Source organism: Acartia tonsa, chromosome 3, assembly GCF_053477335.1.
Source record: "Acartia tonsa isolate MP-2025a chromosome 3, ASM5347733v1, whole genome shotgun sequence".
NCBI classification, from domain to species: Eukaryota; Metazoa; Arthropoda; class Copepoda; order Calanoida; family Acartiidae; genus Acartia; species Acartia tonsa.
Genome location: NC_137262.1, coordinates 29542354 through 29564323, shown reverse-complemented (window position 1 = coordinate 29564323; position 21970 = coordinate 29542354). Strand labels below are relative to the sequence as shown.

General features: G+C 31.1%; 3 protein-coding genes across 8 annotated transcripts in view; all 3 read right to left on the bottom strand.

The window, feature by feature from the left end:
* LOC145313855 (uncharacterized) overlaps positions 1–2861 on the bottom strand; it is a 21846-nt gene extending 18985 nt beyond the window's left edge. For all 3 annotated transcript variants that reach the window (XR_013877529.1, XR_013877530.1, XM_080153502.1), the window contains exons 1-5: positions 2723–2861; positions 2340–2431; positions 1939–2012; positions 1353–1455; positions 154–330 (exon numbers count right to left, since the gene is read on the bottom strand). Coding sequence is in view for 1 of the 3 variants with exons in the window: in XM_080153502.1 (XP_080009628.1) it covers positions 154–330; positions 1353–1455; positions 1939–2012; positions 2340–2431; positions 2723–2855 (579 nt within the window). In the remaining 2 variants the exon portion in view is untranslated. The remainder of the gene's footprint in view (positions 1–153; positions 331–1352; positions 1456–1938; positions 2013–2339; positions 2432–2722) is intronic.
* LOC145313856 (G-protein coupled receptor-associated protein LMBRD2) lies at positions 2855–16653 on the bottom strand. Of its 4 annotated transcripts, none has more exons than XM_080153505.1 (17): positions 16529–16653; positions 15532–15648; positions 15328–15346; positions 15216–15291; positions 14453–14653; positions 14020–14158; positions 13503–13605; positions 13084–13221; positions 11144–11273; positions 10738–10859; positions 10210–10310; positions 9806–9906; positions 9290–9397; positions 8663–8827; positions 8322–8428; positions 7739–7844; positions 2855–5099 (listed from the first exon to the last, which is right to left on the bottom strand). In XM_080153505.1, exons 1-17 carry the CDS (start codon positions 16594–16596, stop codon positions 4960–4962), a joined length of 1941 nt encoding a protein of 646 aa, XP_080009631.1. In that variant the 5' UTR covers positions 16597–16653; the 3' UTR covers positions 2855–4959. The 4 variants fall into 4 exon arrangements, with proteins under 4 accessions (XP_080009631.1, XP_080009632.1, XP_080009630.1 ...); XM_080153506.1 differs by having other exon boundaries at positions 15216–15285; XM_080153504.1 differs by having other exon boundaries at positions 15216–15346.
* Bap60 (Brahma-associated protein 60) lies at positions 16646–21970 on the bottom strand. Its single transcript, XM_080153508.1, has 10 exons — positions 21332–21970; positions 20833–20960; positions 20446–20544; positions 20084–20169; positions 19624–19709; positions 19110–19229; positions 18657–18745; positions 18279–18431; positions 17749–17888; positions 16646–17209 (listed from the first exon to the last, which is right to left on the bottom strand). The coding sequence occupies exons 1-10, from the start codon at positions 21921–21923 to the stop codon at positions 17140–17142; spliced, it is 1563 nt and encodes a 520-aa protein (XP_080009634.1). The 5' UTR covers positions 21924–21970; the 3' UTR covers positions 16646–17139.

The window sequence follows — 21970 nt, the reverse complement described above, 5'->3', positions numbered from 1 at the left end:
TATTTTGTATCAGTTAATAAGTAATGTTTTGTAGCAAATGTTCTTAAAAAGAACTCTTAGTTTTTTATCTGCAGGAAATGATAATTTGTAACAGATTTGTATGTAAAGGAGTGTGGGACGTAATCAAAATAAAAAAATCCTAAGGATTTTTACCTTTTTATGTTTCTTCTTTCTTTTCTTTTCCAACCTATAATTATCTGTGGCAGTTTCCTTGTACAGTCTTGTACCATAAAAGTACCAGAGGGTAGAACCTTCAGAGTCAACTCCCAGCGGCTCCACCCGCAGGCTAGCAGCGTCCAAGTTCTTCACTTTTTCACCAACATCAGGAGCCTTAAAAATGTTAATTTCTGTAAAATTTTTATGATTTTATCATTTTAAAACTAAATAGGTATTACATTACAGTGAAATCATTAAGGTAATAATTTGTTTTCAATCTTTATAACAAGGATGACAACATCCACAAAAGCGAAGCTCTAAAATAAGAAGGAAGGACAATCCACTTGTTAAGTGTGAGAACTTAATAAGCAGAACAATTAATTTGCAAGTCTAAAGAAAATTGAACAAAAACATTCTAGGAAACATCATTCGAAAAATAAGAGGAAAAGGATAAGGGGGAGGTTTTTAATGCAACCATCTCGTAATCTATGATTAAATGGCACTTAGAATTCGAATTTCGATCTGAAATTTTGCATGAGTAATTCTTGGTAGGTCTATTTTCCCTAAATCGAGCAAAAAGTTGGAAAAGTAACGGCTAACAGCTGGCGGCTCAGCCGTCTTGCCATTTTTTGGATATGTTAAGAGTAAATTAGTCACGAAACCTATCTCCACATAATACTTTTAATTTCTCAAAAACATTATCAAACGGTTCTAGTCGGTATCTGTTGGTACTAGAAATTTAAAAAATGGTTATTGCTATAATTTAACATGAATTAAACCAAAAATATGTTTTAAAAAGTTGATTCCTACGTAATTATTGATGAATTTGCCCTGAAAATAGGCAAAAAACGGCTAAATGGCTGAGCTGCCAGCCGTTGCTTTTCCAACTTCTTGTTCGATTTAGGGAAAATAGGCCTATCAAGGATTACTGATGAAAAATTTCAGATCGAAATTCGAATTCTAAGTGTCATTTAATCATTGATAACGAGATGGTTGCATTAAAAAAACCCCCCTTATATCATACATCCGTCTGACATAGGCATCAAAGATCTAATAGCTGCTTGAATTAAAACGGTTCTTTTTCACAAATGAAATATTGATTTTTATACTGCTCTATAAAATTATCTATACATCTTACCAATAGAGAGCTAAATATTGCCCCAAAAATAAGACCAATTAAAGAAATAAATTTTTACCTCTAATCTATATTCACAAAGTTGATGCAGAACCACAACCTTGTCTTTTAAATGCAGTGCGTTAAAATCTTTCTCCACTTGCTTAGAAAATGGATTGTCGAATCTAAAATTAAATTTAAAAGATTTAAAATAAAAAGATTTTGAATATTTTGATAAACAGTATAATAATAGGAATGGCAACTTAATTGAGAAAATGTAAGATTATAGTTAAAACCAGAGAAGAAAAAAAGGAAAATATACATTATATAGGTAATATTTTGATAGGGCATTTTTTTCAATGTTTTTTGAGTTTGAAGATTTTTTTTTCTTAATGTTAATTCAAAGATTTTTTTACATTTAAGAACAACATTGAAATCTCAAAACTTTGAAGAAACAAATTAAACCTAATCTTCATGGGAATCGCTTAATTTTCTTTGTGGATGTAAAAGTGTTAATGTTTCCACTTATATAAGAAAGCATTACCTAAATGGTAGTATAGGATTCAAAGTAATGATGTGTATTCGATGGTTATGTTTATTATTATTTGCCCATGTAGATGTTTTCTTCTTTAAAATCGTTTATTATGTCGATAAAAAAATTGTTGTACCTTGCTTGAATATGATCTTCTTCCGCTTCTTCTAATTTTGTTTGAAATAATTGTACCAAATATTTGCTAAAATTCTAAACAAAATAGATAAATTAATAAAGGGTTTTGTTCAAGATATGGGTTTAGTTATACAAGACGTAATGATAACAATACAGTAGGTAGTTTAAAAGTTCTTCTATTTATGAGTCAGCGCCGAAAATACAAAGTTACAGTAATAACAATTTTAAGATGGCTCGTAAGGAAATGCAGCATATAAGCTTAAAAAAAGCACAAATATTAGCTCAATTTTCTACTAAATAATATATTACCGTCAGTTCTCATTCGATTACATAGGTAAAAATGTCCACAAAAAATTAGATTATTAAGAAAAGGTATAAACGCTATGCACTAAAATAACTCACGTCAGGTTTGATTCTTTTCTTATACATGGGAAGACATCCACCCAAAAGTTTGATTATTAATTTTAATACTAAACCAGGCTCTTCTTCAGATCCTAAAAAATAATTTTAGAAATAGCAACAACAAAACGGTCCAACATTTAGTTAGAGGAATCTATACTAGAAACCATAGACACCTCTCTTTAATAGCAGATCGAGAAAATAAATTTTTTTGGATTCACTATTATAAAAACAAACGCATGGACGGACCGACCAGAATAATAGAATAGCTGCTCTTGTGCTACTAATAATGTTTTTAAAAATAACGTTAAACGTTGTCTTTAAATTGACAGAATTGTACAGTCGTTAAAATAATATTAAGAAGTTTAAGTCATGATAAATGTTACCTAATAATAATAAACTTTCTTCCAGTTGTTCCATATCAAATTCTATCAAGCCAAAAGCTTCTCTGAAAAGTGAACAGAAATGTGCTATTGTAGGAATCTCTGGCCAGGACTGTATGTCTAAATCTTCTGTCATTTTGTGTCTGCAATAGTTAAATAAATAGATTATATTATCAGGATTTAGAGCAGTTTACTGTAAAATATTCCTTGTATCGATTATCTCCAAAAATCTATGAACTTAAAACTAGGCTGCTAGATGACAAACGGCAGAACGTACATGTTATGGCCGCACACCGTGTTAATCCAAGAGCCGTTTGGCCAGAACCAGCCTTCAAAGTTCATAAAGTTTTGGTGATAATTGATACAAGGAACATTTAAGCGTAAACTGTACAAGATCCTATTATCAGTATGTTGTTAGTGATTAATAGACACGTAGTAATATTATGCAACTGAATTAACCTTTGACAAAAATAATACATTTTCTAAGGAAACTTCCATAAAAGAGAGATTAAAATTCAGCCATTTATAAAATTGTTAAATCCAAAATTAAGGCAACTGGATATTCTCATTTTCATTTATAAGTAAGTATGTAATCAATAAATAGTAGATCATAAAAGTTTTAAATTTCTCGTTAATGGAAAGTCTCTTTTTGTAATAATATACAATTCAAATAGTTTTATGTTTAAAAACAGTATGAATAGTTATCATTAAATAACTTGAGATTTTAAATAAAGTTGAAAATACGAAAAGGTGCAAATTAAAATACTGTATAATTTAGTATTTAATTGTATTTTTAATTTTGAGCTATTTTTATACGTATTTTAGATTTTCAATTCAATCAAAACAAACAGGCAAATTAAAATAAAACAAGGATGACAACATCAATAAAAGCGAAGCACTGAAACGGTAGGACAAACGGGCATTAACACTTATATAGTGTCAGAACTGAATAATCAAAATATAAATGTATAAGAGTCGAAGCAAAATTGTAAGTAAATTTGTTGAAAAACTGCTTGATACAGGATAATGTTTATGGACATACTTACTTTTTTAGGACATGATTATAGAGTTTCTTCGCTTATTACATTATACTTTGTTGTCCCAGGAATCAGCATACCAAAAATCAGATCAATCGGATGATTAGATCACATAAAAATTTGTTGTTAAAAAAGTAAAAAAATCAACATGTTTAAAATGGACATACGGACATTCTGGTAATGATTATAGAGTTGCTACGCTTTCTAAATCGTATCTAACTACTAAAGGAATCACCATGCAAAGTTTGAAATCAATAAAACAATTCTAACATGCCTAAATTAACAAAAAAAACTATCAATTAGTGACGGACGGACCCTAATTATAAAAAAGCTTCGCTTTTAAAAAATATCTACAGCTTATATCTAATTATAAATAAACAATATATAAAATAATAAAAACAAAAGATCACAATGAGGTTTAGCAAATTTTAGCAACTGAAAAACTTTATTTTTATCAATTTAATTTTTTAAGGACTAGATATTAGGGAAGACAAATAAAAAAACTGTATTTTAAAGATAAAATTGGAAATAGGCTTCGATATTTATTAATAGGCATAAGAATATTTCTCGTATTCATTTGAATCCGGTGGATAGAAACCGGTTCTCATGAATACGAAAAACCTATGTCTAGCATCGTATTATATCCAGTTTTCTACGAATATAGAAATGTACAATCATAAGATTAAGACTAGTTTTTTCAGCCGGTGCCTTCGGCACCTCGGGGCTAAAAAAAAACTAGTTTTAATCTTATAATTGTACATTCTATATCCGCGGAAAGCCGTTTATAATACGATACGAGAAATAACTATTATAGGCTTATTAGGAAAGGCCTAAAATGAAAAAAACAAAATTTTTAGCATTTATAAATCAAACAAAGACATGAAGAATACTTAAAAATATATAATATGACACATTTATATTTCATTTGTATTTATAAGTAACATTGATTATTATGGCTGGATTTTGGTTTATATTTTGTGCATTATCTAATTGCTACTTATTTTAAGAGTAGGAAAAATAATTCAACACTCTCTTTTATCATATTCTAACTCGTGCAAATTGAATTCTTATTCAATTTTAACTTACTTTACTAACCAAAATGATTTATATTATTAAAGATAATAGTCCTAACTTATGATTAAAATACTCATTTTATTAATAATTATGGTTTTTACCATTTTTAACTTGTTTAACGTTTTTTTCTTACACCTCTCTAGTTCTGAGCCTTTCTCTCCTTCTCTTTTCTCTCTTTATTAGCTCTTTTCCTTCGTCAACAAATTCTCCGCTGGTTTCATCAGAGGTTAGGAACTGCTGAAATCCCAGAGTTGACAACAGCCGCGATCCTTAAATGTTTAAACATATATCTATGACTAGTGACTGTGCCCCGTGTCTAGGGCCGCTGTATTTGAAGGGGTAGGGAAGAGCGTATAACCTAAAACCATCCCATGACTCAAGTCTAAAAATAAATAAATAGCATAAAACCTCCCCAGGACCTATGCAACGCTCCACATAAATCCCGTCAGGGTATTAGGCTATTTTTCTGCTCTTTTCTAAAGAAGATCCCCTAGATTCTTTGGGAGAAGCTACTAGTTATACCTAAAGTAAAAGGTTTTTGCTTATTTGCCGTTAAAATATCACCAACAATTTAACAGAATAATTTCTCCATTTTAAAGAAGTTTTAGGCTATTAAACTGCCCTCCCTCATCTAGATGCAAGGGCGCATCCACTAGGATTGTAAAGGAAAGAATAAAACTTAGTTTTACTGAAAACCTTAAATAAAGTGTAAATGTTACCTATACACGGTTGGTTTTTTATTAAATGAATAAGTTAGGGTACAATGTTTGGCACTTTCGATATAAGTAAATGATAATAAAAAACCCATAGAATGCGATAATAACTTCAGAAAAATCGAAGAAAATAGTTTTAATACTTAATTAACGTTTTTAAGTTTTTCTTCAAAAAGTTTAGATAAGATGCCTTTAAAAGTCGTCTATGATTTTGTCAGGGATAAAAATGTAACTTTAAAATAAGAATTAGAACATATTTTTTCAATTAGTACAAAGTAAAATTTTGAACATTTTATTGATCAGTATATTTTTTAAAATGTGAAGTAGAAACCTGAATATTTTATCATGAAAATTGTGTTATGATTTGATTGTCTGCTAGATTACAAGAAAAAAAATACTGACAGTACTTGTTGGTTCTTTAAAAAAAAATTAGGTAGATTACTTTCAGAACCCCTCTTATTTCAATAGAACAAAGCCGTAGTCTTAGTGTACTCAATATCTAGACAGCCAACCATTGTTTTAGAATTGTTCAATTTTTTTAACTTCTGATAAAAACAGAATTAATGGTATTTTTGTAAATATTATACCTCCAAGAAATGACTATACTTCCCAATCATATGTTGTGTGATATTTAAAAGGAATTATTTTGATATAATGTCATTAAAATATTCGTTGAAAAAAGTGGTATTCTAGCTTATACTTTACATTTTAATGTGCATGATAATTCAAATAAAAGATAATAAAGATTTATATTATATTTAATTGTTATAATTATAAAGAAAAACCTGGAAACCAGGGATCGGAAGCCTCACGTAAGCCGCGTGTAAGCCTCAGTGAAATCGTGATTTTATCACTATAAAATTCAGCTGGATGTATAAAACGGCTCTTTAGCAGACAATCCTTCTTTCTGAAATTTTTTTTTCTGCTCACAAGCAGGTTTAAAACTGAGGCTTATGCGCGGCTTACGTGAGGCTTCCGATCCCTGCTGGAAACAGTAAAAAACTGACTTTATTTTATTGACATAGGGAAAATTTTGTCAAATATTTGAATAAAAAAAACAATATAAAACAAAATAAATTATTTTTAATATAGTCACAAAAAGGCTTAATGAGTTTAGGAAATATTTCATTCACTAATCATGTCATTTAAACTCTATTACACAGAATACAGTGTAAAAAGATGTTCTCGTTTTAATTTTAAGTAATTTCAAATGCATTTTAATACCTTTTAATGATTTATTTTTTGAAACATCTTTTTATAAAATGTTATTGATTTTTGAAGTTATATGTTAAAATGTTTTTAAATTTTGTTAACATTTTGTTTTAAATGTAGAAAATTGGTAATTCTAAACATTCAAAAAATGATTTTATTAAATTTTCATCACTTAAATTGCATGTTTGATGAAATTTTCAACTGATAATTCAAGAAAAATCGTTTAAGTTTTATTATATTCTACTTTGAAATGTTAAAAAATATAATTATTGTCAAAAATGTGGAAGTTATACTTTCCTTAAAAAAAGACCTAAAACATGCAAATTAACACGTGTAATGAGATTTTTTTTCTTTCAGGTTTAATTTTAAGTAATTATTGATATTTTTTGTAAAAAGGATTTTATATAAAAAGTTTTAAAACTCGAGTTATGTAGTGGTTCTAAAAAAGGTTGCGAATTTATGCAATTTTCTTGCAAAAAAAATTTTCTAGGATTTTAAAAATAGCAAAGGGTGTTATTAGACGTACTTACAGATACAATTGCTAAGTCATTTTGGCCAAACACTAAAATAAAGTTTTTACATCTGAGGGTCCAACCGTGTATATTCATATAAGTAGCACAGGTAAGAACCAACAACAGGATTGGGAAGTAGATATTAAAATAATCTAAATCATACCTATATTCATGTAAGTAGCACAGTTAAGAACCAACAGCAGGATAGGGAAGTAGATATTAAAATAATCTAAATCATACCTATATTCATGTAAGTAGCACAGTTAAGAACCAACAGCAGGATAGGGAAGTAGATATCAAAATAATCTAAATCATACCTATATTCATGTGAGTAGCACAGGTAAGAACCAACAGCAGGATGGGGAAGTAGATATTAAAATAATCTAAATCATACCTATATTCATGTAAGTAGCACAGGTAAGAACCAACAGCAGGATTGGGAAGTAGATATTAAAATAATCTAAATCTTACCTATATTCATGTAAGTAGCACAGGTAAGAACCAACAGAAGGATGGGGAAGTAGATATTAAAATAATCTGACACTATGCTCACAACATCCATGTGACCCATTACTCTGAATTTTAGCAACTTTTATTGTTTAATAATATTGGCAATTTACATTTGAAATTCACCTGAAATAAAAAGGCAAAAACATTCAAATTTATTGTTGTGCCTTTACTGTTGAATAGTTTCTTATAAAACTTTATCTTGAAATAGTTATTTATCGCAACATTTTATAAACAGCTTTCCGCGGATATTAAATGAAAAATAAAAAGATTAGTACCCGTTTGGTAGCCCAGATAGACCGAAGGCCCGGGCTAACAAAAATGATATTAATTTTATGATATTTATTTCAATATTCGTGGAAAATTATCTGTAATACGATGCTATACATGCTTATTCAGTATGGCTCAAAACCGGTTTTAATTCAGCGGATAACTTTCGGCTTCGAAGCCATAATGAAAAAAACACTTAAATTGTTGTGCCTAGTTTCATCAAAAAACTTTATCTTGGAATTCGAAAACTAATACTAAGTTGAACAATAAGTTTCCTAGTATAGGCTGTTTCTGGGCGGTCATCTCCCAGTACATGACTGTCCATGTGGATCAAGGAGAGGAAATTCAAACACAGGGGTGGTGTTAAACGGGACAGCAATGCTCCTACACAAAATAAAATATAAATGACTTGTTGTATTTGCTTTTAGTTAGTTAATGATTTTATGTCTAGATACACAAAATAATATTTATCTTTATCTTTTAACAATAATTGGGGATGAACATCAATTTAGAGCCCATAAGATTTTTCATTTATTATTTATTTAACTTTTTTTTAAATACTGTGGGGAGGGGGGGGCTCAAAAAGGCACTTTAAGGCAAATTACCAAATTATCTAACCTGAGAAAAGAAGGGTGTATTCATCGCTCTGATGATTAGATGCCAGATAATAATAGTTGAGAACTCTGACCCGGAATATTGTATAGTAAGCACAGATACACATGTAACAGATGCTCAGGAATGATATCCACTCGATGGCTGCATAGTTGTGGTTTGCACTAGCTCCTAAATAATAAGAGATAGAAAATGTTTCAAAGAAATTCACCTTTAAAATTTTTTAGTTACACTTCTTTAAGTCTTTAAATCCAATTGTAGGGATAATTCTATTCTTAGTCTATTCAAACTGCACAGAAAAATCAATAAGTATATGACATAGGTATATCCCTATATAAAAGTAACTGACTGTCTGTCTGTGTGTGTGTAGCTAAAGATCTCGCTAGGCACTGAACTAATATAATTCTCCTTTACAGTGAATATTCTTATATGCATGCAGAGGAATGGTTCAAAACTATTTTGGAGGAGGGTGTCATTTTCGTACGATTTTATCAGGTTTAAAAGGACATTTGAAAAAATAGCTGCGAATCTCCAACCAATATAAAAAAAGCATCGTTAAAGAAATTATTTTCATTAAAATATCAAAAATTGTTTATTAATCTACATGACACCAAAATCACGGATTAGGTATACCTGATATAAAGAGAGCAAAGAATGACAATGGAGGACTTTTGACAAAGAAAGTGACTTCTGACCAGGTTAACATAGCTGACATAAATGCTGCACTGAAGGCCAGTACCTGAGGTTTTCCAATGAGGGTTAAAATGAATTGTTAGAACAATAGTTATATTATAATCTTGTACCTTGTAAAAATGAGAATTTCAATAGATGTCAGCTAAACATTTGATTAATCTTAAAGTAAAAAAAAGTAAGTTATTTTTGTCTGCAACTTAGGAATTTGAGCATTACAGAACCGATTTAGTTCTCCTTTTTAGGGAAGCTTAATAATATTAGTTCCATGATGGTTTTAGACTATTAAATTTCTAGATTTTTGTCTTAGGGTGGTGGTAGGCTTACCTTCCTGCTCCCACCAGTATTTAATATTTTTTTTAATATAATTTGAAATTTCTTTTGATATCCCCCATACATTCAATTTTTATTGATTAACTTATACTACCATTTCTTTATAATAAGTAACCGCTCATTCCTTGAAAAGTAAAGGACACGCAAGACATCTCCAATACCACTCTAGTGAAGGTGTATATATGGTTCTGAACCAGGATCTTTTCTTTGTTGCTTGGTGCTGGTGTCTAGAAAAGGTTCCATGTCAGAAGAAGTGATAAAATAGTAAGAATTTACTTATTCATATAATAACTCGTGAATTCTTTAATAGTTTTGGCTAGTGTCAAGTGTTAGTAAGGTGTTATAAATGGGGGAAAAAACTTACTACAAATGAAGATAAATTGCGCTAATTTAATGTGCCAAATTAATATTTAGATGTTTTATGAAATGGAGCTTTATAATGCCAGTTTATAGGAATCTCTAATTTTAGCTTTCAAGGATAATTTCTAGGGTAATAATAAATATGATTTGATACAGAAAACAAAGCTTACCTGTAAATTCTGTCAATGTTGGTTAGATTATCATATTGGTCCTCCAGATCAAACACTCTCTCAACTATTTCATCCCATTGTGCTTGAGTTCTTTTGTGAGCCTAAAAATAAAAAGTTGTTAAGTCAATAAGATTAGGTAAGCAAAACAGTAATACAAGATAAATGTTACATATATTAATTACCTCTAATTTGAGATTATACAAATATCCTTCTTTAAACTTTTAGTGTGATATTCAGAAAATTCATTGGAAGTGATTATTATTGATTATTGTTGGGCAAGCAGGGATCTAAAGGGATAAGACAATGCCCGATAAATTGAGGTACATTCCAATAATGAAACACAAAATTACCCCTTAGTGAATTACAATTAGTGGTTGAAACGTTTGGATACTCATCTTAATGAACTAACCAATTTAAATTCAATAAAAGTCCCCAAAGTTAACTAATTGGGGCCTAGTGCTATAAAACATCCCTAATGTCTCCTCCCTACCTGTGAGAGAGTCACGTTAAATAAAGATGGAAGCTTACCTGCAAAGCAAAGTTTGTCCGCCTATGAAGGTTGGCCAAAAGCTTTTCTGTGATATCGAGTTGCATAGAATTTCCAGCGTTTCTGTGCTTCACTCTCTCAATGAGCTCAGTAGGGACTTTACCTATAATTAATAATAGAAAAATAAAATAGGTTAATAAATTATTTTTTGCCATCCAAAATGTGGCAATGTTTGTACAAATTAAATATACTGTTTTCATCTATATATCTTATTTTATTGTAAAATACAATCCTTTAATTGCAAAGTAAAGGAAATTATACACTTTTCAAAGAAAAACACATAGGTATACTTAAACACTTTATCAGCATTACATCAGGTTTCTGATAAACTAAGTATTACTATCAACAAGCTTAACTTTTTTTACAAGTAAGAAACTTTAACTATACCTAGAATGACATCAATGAACTCTCTGAACTGTCCACCCCTGTCAACCTGTCTGGAAGCCAGCTCAACTGTCTCCAGGACGTCCTCCAGGTCTCCTTCAGCGTTGCTTTTTTCGCTCCAGATTTTAGAAACCTTAACAAATACACATTTTGTTTAACTGTTAATATATTAATCATACATATTTTGTATAGCATGATCCTCGAAAAAGTATTTTTAAGCATCTGCAGCCTATATTTCTCAATAAAATATTAAAAGATTCATATGTACTTGTTCTCTATAATTTTCTACATCAAAGGATATCAAAATATTTTTTTTACATCAATTAACAGCCGAGATTTTTAAAGCCAAAGTTTGGAAAAAGTGCTTGAGAAACTAGATATTGCTAAATATTTCTTAGTTTTTTATTAGTATATTACTTTTTATCAACCAGTTAAAAAACAAATAAGAAAGAAGAGCAAGTTCACAATTGATACATTTTTTATTGCATTAAAAAACGTTACTTTTACATATAAAAAACTACTTTTCAAATTTTACTGAATACATTTTTCTTATAACAATTTTCCCTCAAATCTTATAATATCTCCCACTTATTAATATGACCTTAAATAAACCTCTCCCAAATTTATGCTCATTACCGGAAGGATTAGCGCCACCTTTACCAATAAATTCACGCCCACTCATCAAATTTATCTAAGACACATAAAAATCATTTAAATTGTTAAATGTTTAATAAAAGTTTGTAGCTGTAACTTTTTGGTTTTTTAACTTATTTTGATAAAATAAAAAAGTGTTTGATTTTTGTTTATGTAAACTTTCAATTTGCTACTATTTTTTATAGGATTTCTTTCTGTAAGGGTGTTTTTGCAATTTACACTAATCTAAAAATGCCTTTTATAGCAAGTGAAAAAAGTGTTTTCAGCATGAAATAAATTTCTTGGAAACATCTTTATATAAGTTATTGAAGTTATAAAAAGTATTGAAATTGTGAGGAAAACACGTCATTTCACTTTAAAAAAACATTTTTCTTGAAAAGTTACTTTTTCCTCAGCCACTTTTTTAAAACTTTGGCTCTAAAAATCTGAGCTGTTAATTGATGTAAAAAAAATATTTTTATATCTACTTATGTGGAAATCTACAGAGAACAAGGACATGTACATTTTTTGATAATTCATTGAGAAATAAGGGCTGCAGATGCTTAAAAATACTTTTTTGAGGGTCATACTGTATTTAAAAATGACAAGGGGGGGGGGGGGGGAGTTCTGACACATTTGCGTAAACCTGGTGTATAGGCTTTATCTTTGGACTGAGAGGATAGGGTATAAGGGATAAAATCATTCTTATATGATGAATTTCCCCCAGATTTAAGATTTTTTGGATAGGCCTCCAGGTTCCGGAGCTCCAGGCCTCCAGGTGGTCTCTCTACAGATAAGAATGAAAAAATTTTTTTTTAAAGAGTTAGATGTCAGCTTCTGAGACAAAATACGTATGTTTTTTCTTCAAATATGTGAATAACAATCAAAAAGAAGCATATTTTGTGTTTTAAGTTAACCTCTAACTCTTCAAAAAAAATCTTATTTTTATTTTTTACATGTACAGAGACCACCTGGAGCTCCGGAACCTGGAGGCCTATCCAATCATATATTCATCATATAAGAATGATTTTATCCCTAATAACCTATCCTCTCAGTCCAAAGATAAAGCCTATACACCAGGTTTACGCAAATGTGTCAGAACTCCCCCCCCCCCCCTTGGTTCAGTTATATATTCGATTTAGATAATGTTTTGTTTATTGTTTATTCCAGGTCATTAGGAGGCGATAACTTACAAAAACAAACATTCTTCACCGATGACGAAAGACATACTTTTAACTTTAAACAAACATTCATAACAGAGTAGCTTCGCTACTAAAAAGACAAGTTTAAAGTATCATTTTTAACCTTACCTTAAAATAGGCCTGTGTAAGTTTAACCCCAGGTTTGCTAGAATTCCATAGCTCTGTAGGCACCTCAACTAGACCATATCCAAGCATGAACACAAGCAAGGTCAAGCCCCAGGTATTGCTGGCAGCAGCTGCTACTGCCTATAAGATTGGATATATTATTACTTGAATATTACAACAGATTTTCATATACTCAGATAAAGTGATGCTCGGAGCTGGCTAAAATAAAGATTCACCCCAATCACCTTCTGCTGCTTGAACTACCTGGCCAATTAATGAGGTCTATTTAGAAAGCTAATATCCATGTAAATCCATTCTTATAAGAGTGTAAATCAAGATTTATATTTTGAAGTAAGCTCTACAACTTGCTATCCGTAAATTTCTTCACATGCATGTTCTGAGAAAGCTTCGCTTGAAATTACCTTAAGTTCATTTAAGTTCATATGTAGGCTAGAGTTTGTATAGATGTAAATGAGTAGAATTATAGCAATCAATAGGTAGGAACAGTAATAGATTGCATTATCCCTAAAACAAAAAGAATATTGATAAAAATCAAGTACCCATCTTAAATATAATTAAGTTTTTCTGAGTAAAAGTTCTTTAAGAAAGCTAACAAAGATGACAAAATCCATGAGTAACAAAGTTCAAAAAAATCATTGATGGTAACGGACGGACAAGTATATTTTAAAGAGCATTTGTTAAAATCAAGAATCACGAAACCTTTCTTGCATATTTAATATTCTTCAATAATTACATTTTGCAGACCGACGGACAAACTGAACAACATACTGGATGTTATTGTTCATTGGTATAGAATCCTCACCCAAAAAAATCAGCTGAGAGAAAATTTCCATAGCGTTACGGACTGGCGGAAAGACGACAAAGTAAATTTTAGAGTAGCTTCGCTATTTAAAAAAAATGTAGAACTTTCATCCTTACCTCAGACTTGTTCTTAGTTTGCCCCAGAAGGTGAACTCTCCGGCCTGACTGAAGCTCTGTATAACAGGCAGGATAAGCCAGGTTAAAAGCTGGCTGGACCAGTAAACAATTCTCCACAGATCATAGATTACATAATCACCTATTTAAGAAAAACTGTCAGGGTAAGCGATTTATTGACAGTAACTGCCAAAATTTTTTTTAATTTTCCCCATCAAATCTTTTTCTTAAATTAAAAGCTTTATATCATCAATTTTGAAAATATAAAACTTGGGGTTCTAAAGGAATAATACAATGGCCGATATATTTATGTATATCCCTAATGATAATAAACAAAAAAAACGCATCTGTAGATTACAATTAGTGGTTGCAATGTTTGGGCTCCCAACTTTATGAACCGACCAATCAAAATCCCTACCAGTATAAAACTACTCACCTAGTATGCTATCAGGAGTATTGCACCTATCCTCTCTGAGGACACCAATAGAGCCATCGTCATCAGTGACTGTATTATTGATTGTTGTAGCATTCCTTTCCTCAACTGAGTTGGTAATTATGCCCCCAGCATTCAGTGTTGTGTTGTTAGTAATAACCTCAGCTGTGTTGGTTGTGTTTGATGTATTTGAACTTATATTAGCTAAAAATAAATTAAGATCAATATGGCAAAAATTTTGAAAGAATCAAATAACATTGACAGTGACAGGTGACTAGATTTTTTAAAGTACCTAATATACAGTAATATATTATATTTCATCGGTACTTATCACCTAACCTTACCTAAAGTAATAAACATAAGAAAAACTGTCTTTTCATTAATGGAGTAGGTTGCGCTAAAAATCCGCAAAGGTGTGAGTTTTAAGGCTTAAAAATATTAGTAGAACGGTAATATTCACTAAATATGTGTATTTCTTATTGAAAAAAACTATAGACAAAAAAAAGATAACTTGAATTTTTATCGTTCTACTACTGTTTTAACTTAAAACTCACAACCTTTACGGACTTTTAGCGCAACCTACTCCTCCCTTTATTTAAAATAAGGTTGGGGGGATCAGTGCTCAAGAGGGTACTTTGTGTAATAGTGCCAGTTAATCTTTATGTAGGGTAGGTATAGTTGGTTGTTGACGAGTTCTTATTTTTTTTTAAAGACGCATTAACAGTCAGTAGTCATAGAGCAGCCGCGCTAATTAAATTATCTTTACCTGCAATAGAGGCGGGCGTTGTGCTTGAAATTGAATCTAACCCAACCGTGGTGTTCAATATTGATGGGTTGGGGTTGATTTGATAGCTTACAATAATAGGTTCTGATTGGTTTATCTGGGCTTTACAACTCCTAAAAAGAAGTTATTAACATTGAGACATGTAAAAACAAAATATGATAACGATAAAAGCTATAGAATGAGATAGATTTTCACTTTATTAATAGAATATAAGCAATGTTTTCAATGTGTTTACTTTTATATATTAATAGGTAATATTTATTTGATTAAATAAAGGTAAAGATATTAAAAATATTACCTATGAACTGTCTGTGAGATATCCAAGGGTAGGATGAAAATGATAAGAAATGAGAAGTACCAAGCAATCAGGACAGACAAGCTCACCAACACTCTCTGTCTGTATAGGTCACTGTACCTAAAAAAAATAGTTGGCTTAAAAAATCGTTTGTTGTGACAAAAATGGACGCCAGATTCGGAATCTTCGACCTGAACTGTTTTTACTAGGTATTGCCCCTATGAGAGATACAATATTAAAAATATTTTCTTGTGAAGTTTGGATTGGTTCTATGTGTAAATGTTTTCCCCTATAAAACCTGTATTTCCAACTTTAAAAATTTTTTATTTTTGTATTAAAAAAAAGGGGACTATGAACGAACGATTGCAAGTGAATCTAAGCACTATCCAGCAGTGATTCTAAATATTTTTTGTGAATATACAAGAGTTACCTATGTTTGATATAGTTGTACTAAAAAAAAATAAGTTTCACCATGATTTTCAATGTATAAAACTTTGAAATGTTATGCATTTTTTTGATGAAATATTATCAAATGTTTTGTTGAATTCAAGGGTTTAAACTTGAAATACAATAATAACATAATTAAAGGCTGTGAAGTACGAAAGCACAATAATAGAACTCTTTACAATATTATAAATTATCATATGATACATTTTTCAAAATTATCATTTTTCATTAAAAAAGATTACTTATGTTACGTGTAGCAGCAGTTTGAACTCAACAAAACATTTGATAATATATATAGTTAAAAAATGCATAACATTTCAAAAAAAAACTTTCATATAAAACCATGGAGAAACTTATCTTATCAAATTAATATAACGATATTAAACATAACCCTAGTATATTCACAAAAAAAAACATTTAGAATCACTGCATGCTGGAACGTGCTTAGAATCACTTGCTCTCTTTCGTGCATACTTCTCCTTGGAAACCTAATCAAATTGTTCTGCAATTGATTTTTTAAATCTCCAATCAAATGATTTGAAAATAACTGTACCTCCATAGCAAGTAGCCAGCCAATAGGAATGTAAGAATCACGTTCAAAGTGAATTCACCGGGCGACATTTTGCCTTCCTTCTAATTTTTAACCGTCAATATCAATATTTCTATGTCATTTTATCTGGAAATTAATATTTTACAATAATATTGCTTACCAGAATAATTTTCTATCCAATTGATATAATGAGAAAGTTACATACAAATACAAAAGAGAATCATTCAAACTCATAAATAACTGAGTTATGAAACATTCAATCTATTTTTGGCAATGAATTTTATATAAAAAAAATCTACCTATGGTAAAATGCACTTTTAAAAAATGTCAATTTAATTCAATTTGAAGCATTACAAAAATAGCTAAAATACTTTAAAACATTCATTCATTACAATACAAGAAACTACTACCTACTATTTTAGGAAAGTATTAATACATGAGAATCATTCATACTTTTAAACTTATTGTACATCATGGTAATTCTAACCCTTCAAGTTGTTAAATAAAATGGAAAACATGCGAAAAAATTTCATCGATTTTTTTCTTTTCATTTTAGAGGATTTTACAAAAAAAATATTTGAAGGATTATTTGACGAATACTGCACGTGTTTTGTTTATGTGTTTCTGATACCCAGACTTTGATCCAGTTCTGCACGCTTCTGCTGGATCTTGTTGTAGAAATACCTAAAAGGAAAGCAGTGTTTTGAGTCAAAATAATGAATATAGAATACATACACGTGGATATTATGACAGGAGAAAAGTTGTCGTCAATGTAAGTTGCTAACGTGAACATAACTTATTGGCCAGTTCGTTCATAAAGTAAAAGAAAAGGGGATGAGGTAATTGGGGGGGGGGGGTCGTTATTCTAGCCAGCTGCAAATTCTTACTTTATTAGAGTACATGGTAAGATCCAAATAATAATAATAAATGCTTTGTCAAAATCAAAAACAATTAAAAAATCTCACAAAACAAGCAGTATGAAAATATGAAGCTAATAAAAAGTTACAAGGCATTGAGTGAAAGAAATAAAATCAAGACAATTTTGTCCATAAGTAGCGTAGCAAGAAATGAACAATGATTCAATTATTGCATGAAGGAAACAATAAAGTATTAAAATTTTAGAAAATGAGATAGAAGAGTTTTAGACAATCTTTGAGTGAGATGGCACATATTATTTATCCTTGTTACATAGTAGCTGCGCTACTATAAAGTTGTATGCTAACCTGCAGACACCCTCTGTGGCCCATGCTTGGTAGTAGTAGTCCACTCTGCGCTCTTCCTCGGGGTTACCCACCACGTCGGTCATGGTCTTCAAGTCACGCGTCTGAGACTGCAGCCACTTGTTGATGAACAATTGTGGGTCCTTAAATATCGAAATTAAAAAAATAATCATAAGCCCTATAAGAGGCCAGCCTGTCTTTTTGTACCGAAAGACCTAGCTAACCGCTTAACCGCTTTGGTTCTCTTTTAAAATTCAGTTGGTGAATATTTTGACAGTCTGGCTTTCTTGGTTTAGGTTTTGTCAAACAATATGATATATGGTGTAACGAAGGAGGGTCATAATTCAAATTGTAAATGTTACGAATCGTCTTAATGAATTAAAACTTTTAAGAAGATACATAAAACAAAGTATTGTCTAGAAGTAATAACTAATTTAGGTATAGTAATAAGTTGAAATTCAATCAATTTTACAGAAGACGATAGTGCACTTTTTTTAAAACTTATTTGAATACCTATCGATTTATCTATTTACCTTTGCAAAGCTGAGGAAGAACTCCCTGCTAGTCTTCAACCCATTGATGGTGTCGACAGTCTCGTGGATCTTGTAGTCCAAGGACTGGATCTCCTGCTGACTGGCTGTGGACAACAAGAAGTTGTTCATCTGGGTCTTCAGGGTGTCGTCAACCTATTCAAAATAAGAAAATATTTAACAAACCATTTTTTTGGTAAACGTTTTTGTTTATTCTGGTAGGTAATGAATTAAAATATTTTCAACTAAAACTCAAAATTAAATAATCTATATGAATTGATATATTATTACTTATACGTTGCACCATATTTTTATGTACGTATATTCTACATACATTTCTATATGACAAAAATGTCCTAATCAGTGATTTATTAACAATACCTCTACATCGATGTCATAGCAAGCTGTCTTCTTGTTCTCAGTCAGCTTTAGTTCCTCCACACTGATCACGTGATTGATCACAATTGGATCTGAAAAAAATATCCTTTACTGTGCAACATTAAGAGCTAATCACATTATTTATAAAAATAAAACTTGCAGATGAGCCCCTAGTACTTAGGAGATTTGTATTCAATGGGGTATAAGATTGGCAGCAAAATAGTCCAATCCCAAGAATTAAATCTAAAAATAAAATAGCCTGAAACCATCCCTGGACCTAAGTAAAGCTTCATTAAAAAGGAAAGGCCAATCAGATCAGTAGTTTTTGAGATCGTAAACATCAAACAGAAAAATCCTTACAACTATATATAATAAGATATTTGTTAACAATTGCACAAAGTCAGTGGAGGTTTTTCAAAAAAAAAAAGAATATTTGATGACGCCTTGAATTATTACCTGGTGCGTGTAGAAGGGGACTGAGTCGTGACGGTATCTCAGCAAACTTCATACGGTCAATCTGGAAGATTTGCTTCAGGAAAGCATCGCAGTTTACAAACTCACGCTCATGAGCATCCTATTAGTTTTATTTATTGTGTCATTGTCTTTTTCTTATCCCTGTAAAAATAATTTTACAGAAGATTTAAAGAAAGCATCATTGTAGACTTGTAGAGAATCAAAGTAAAAGTAATCTTAAGCTTTATTACACCTAATTAAAGCATGATTCCTCTGTAAATATTTTAGCCTCATATTATCATTAGTGAGACAAATTGTATTTTTATACATTATGATTTAAGAATACAGTATTATATAACGAGAAAATTAGAACTAGAAGATACAAGTACTACCTAGATAATTAAAAAGACTAATAATTTTGACAACTGGAAAAATTTTAGTCAAATAGTTTTTCTTATATGTTCATTAGTATTTACGTAATAAATATTAATATTGAACAATGACGCAGTATTTTCCTGGAGCTTATGAGTCTTGATGTACTGCCAGAGAGCAGAGATAATGACAGGTCGGGTCTGAGTGTGTACACCAAGCAGACGGGCCAACCTGATGAGATAAGATTAGATATTTAGATTATATCAGGAAGGAAAGGGACATCAGACCATGAATTATACTGGTACCTAAATTTTAAAACCTCGTTATCTAATTCTTTGGCTCTAAAACTGTGGGTACTTTTATTGATATCTGATTACTTCAGGTGCCAAATAATCAGTAATTTTGGTCTAAAAGGGATTATTTCGTTTTGTATCATAGTGATTGGATACCTATTTTTCGTCCATTGTCTTAATTCCTGATAGCATTTATACATCATTAGGCAAAACAATTGTTCCATTATTTGTTACTCATAATTAAAAACAATATTTTAGGAAAAATCTGTTATAAAAACTGCATGGCATATTCAATAAATATAAAAGAATTACCTCTGGTCAAGTTTAAACTGAAGTGGTTGGTAGTCAAGCAACAGCAGTATAGTGCAACGCACGTTCTTGTCTCCCGGACGCTTTACCTAAAAAAAAAGATTAAGGAATTTAAAGTAGATTATTGTAAACATTGCAATGTTACTATTTTTTTAAGTATATAGGTCAAACTCATTTTGTTTTATTATATGAAACATGACACCGCTAATACTTATGTCAATGTGTAGATTAAATTTTCAAACAATATTCTTTGTCATTATAATCTATGCTTGCATATTGAATTATCTTATTAAGTCTAATTAAAAAAAAATTTATGAAACTGAAAGAGAAAACAAAAATTTATAATAGGTATAACAAAAACTTACCTGAAAACCGTCAGTTTCCTGAGTTGTTGCAGTCCTGTGCCACTCAACTAAGTGGTTGTCTGGTCCATACAGATCCTTATCCAACTCAATTACCAGAGACTAAAATAAAATAAATAGATATAAAATAATCAAAGTAAAACAAAATATTTAAAAATTGCTTTAATAGCTTTTAACAATGACAGTTTTGTCTATAACCAATGCAATGTAGCAGAAATTGTAAGAGAACATTAGACTATCATATGCAGAAATTATATAGAAGATTTTGTTGAATATTTAGTAAACAAAACTTTAAAAACTTGCTTGTGTAGGTATGTGAGTTAGTGTGAATTAAGTTAAGATTTATATCTTTTTAATAATAAACTATTTAGTAATAAACTGATTTCTCACCTTGAAGAAGGAAGAAAACTTCCTCTTAGTTTTGCTCGGGTCCACTCTCTTATCATCATCAATGAGTCTACCCTCGACCCTCAGTTCCCAACTCGCCACAGCTCCTTCATCACCATCCGCATCACGAACTGTGAAAAAGACATGGGTGTCAGTTATATTGGTGACGGTTTTATTTTTGTTTAATATTATTTTGTTAACTATCAGAAGGAGATATAAGATTACTCTGATCTTCACTCAAAGACTATTGAGATTAGAGCATTAACGCAGTAAAAAAAAAACCTTACAATTTGTTTATTTATATTCTAATAACTTTTTACCTTAAGTGTTACCTACTCATATCAATATAAATTTTTTCTGCATGTGCATATAAAAGTGTGTTTTAACCTCTAAGGCTATATTTTTCATCACACCTACCATTTACAATGACTTGTGACGTTTTTTTAGATGGTTGACATTACAAATACAATCCTGTGTAGTCAAATTTAATCAAATATAACACCTGGGAAGGTAGTGTTAGAGATAAAGATTCTCAACTTTCTCTTCTGCTTCATTGGTCTCTTCAGCGCCTCCTGAATATCCAACCTCTTTCTCATAATCGTTGAATCAAGCTTGCGCTCAAACGCCAAGAGATCCATATAGGCTTGAGATTCAGGCACCAATTCGCGAACTTTTTGCGGCAGAATTTTATCCGCAAGCTTCTTCTTTTTCTTCGATGACTTACTCTGCATTTGCGGCATGGGTGGTCCAACGCGATTATCTGGCGCAGGACGTTTAGAGCCAGGTGGCGGTCCCATAGCACCCTGGCGCTGCGGCAGTGAAACCATCTGAGGACCGCCGGGTGGTCCACCAGGGCCCATGGGCGGACGTGGAGGCCCTCCGGGTGGTCCAGCAGAAGTCATCGGGGGTCCGTTGTAGCCAGGATAACCTGTTGGTGGTGGGCCATATTGTGGTCTTGGTGGACCTGGAGGCCCAGGGGGACCACCTGCATAGCCTACTGGTGGACCGGGAGGGCCAGGTGGTCCGACAGGGGGACCTACAGGAGGCCCTCCTGGGGGTCCTGGCTGATAAGTCGGCCCGGGAGTTATCGGCATAACTTATAAATTCAAATCTGAAAGATTGATTGATTATTTTAATTTTG

Excerpts from the sequence above, each read along its gene's own strand:
- LOC145313856 (XM_080153504.1), bottom strand. The coding sequence starts at position 16,596 with ATGTCGCCCGGTGAATTCACTTTGAACGTGATTCTTACATTCCTATTG. Across the intron at positions 14,159-14,452 it reads TACTCCTGATAGCATACTAG|GTGATTATGTAATCTATGAT; the intron begins GTGAGTAGTTTT and ends TTTCTTAAATAG. Across the intron at positions 13,222-13,502 it reads TGAACTTAAATGAACTTAAG|GCAGTAGCAGCTGCTGCCAG; the intron begins GTAATTTCAAGC and ends CCAATCTTATAG.
- Bap60 (XM_080153508.1), bottom strand. The coding sequence starts at position 21,923 with ATGCCGATAACTCCCGGGCCGACTTATCAGCCAGGACCCCCAGGAGGG. Across the intron at positions 20,545-20,832 it reads AGTTTTCTTCCTTCTTCAAG|TCTCTGGTAATTGAGTTGGA; the intron begins GTGAGAAATCAG and ends ATTTTATTTTAG. Across the intron at positions 18,432-18,656 it reads GCTATGACATCGATGTAGAG|GTTGACGACACCCTGAAGAC; the intron begins GTATTGTTAATA and ends TATTTTGAATAG.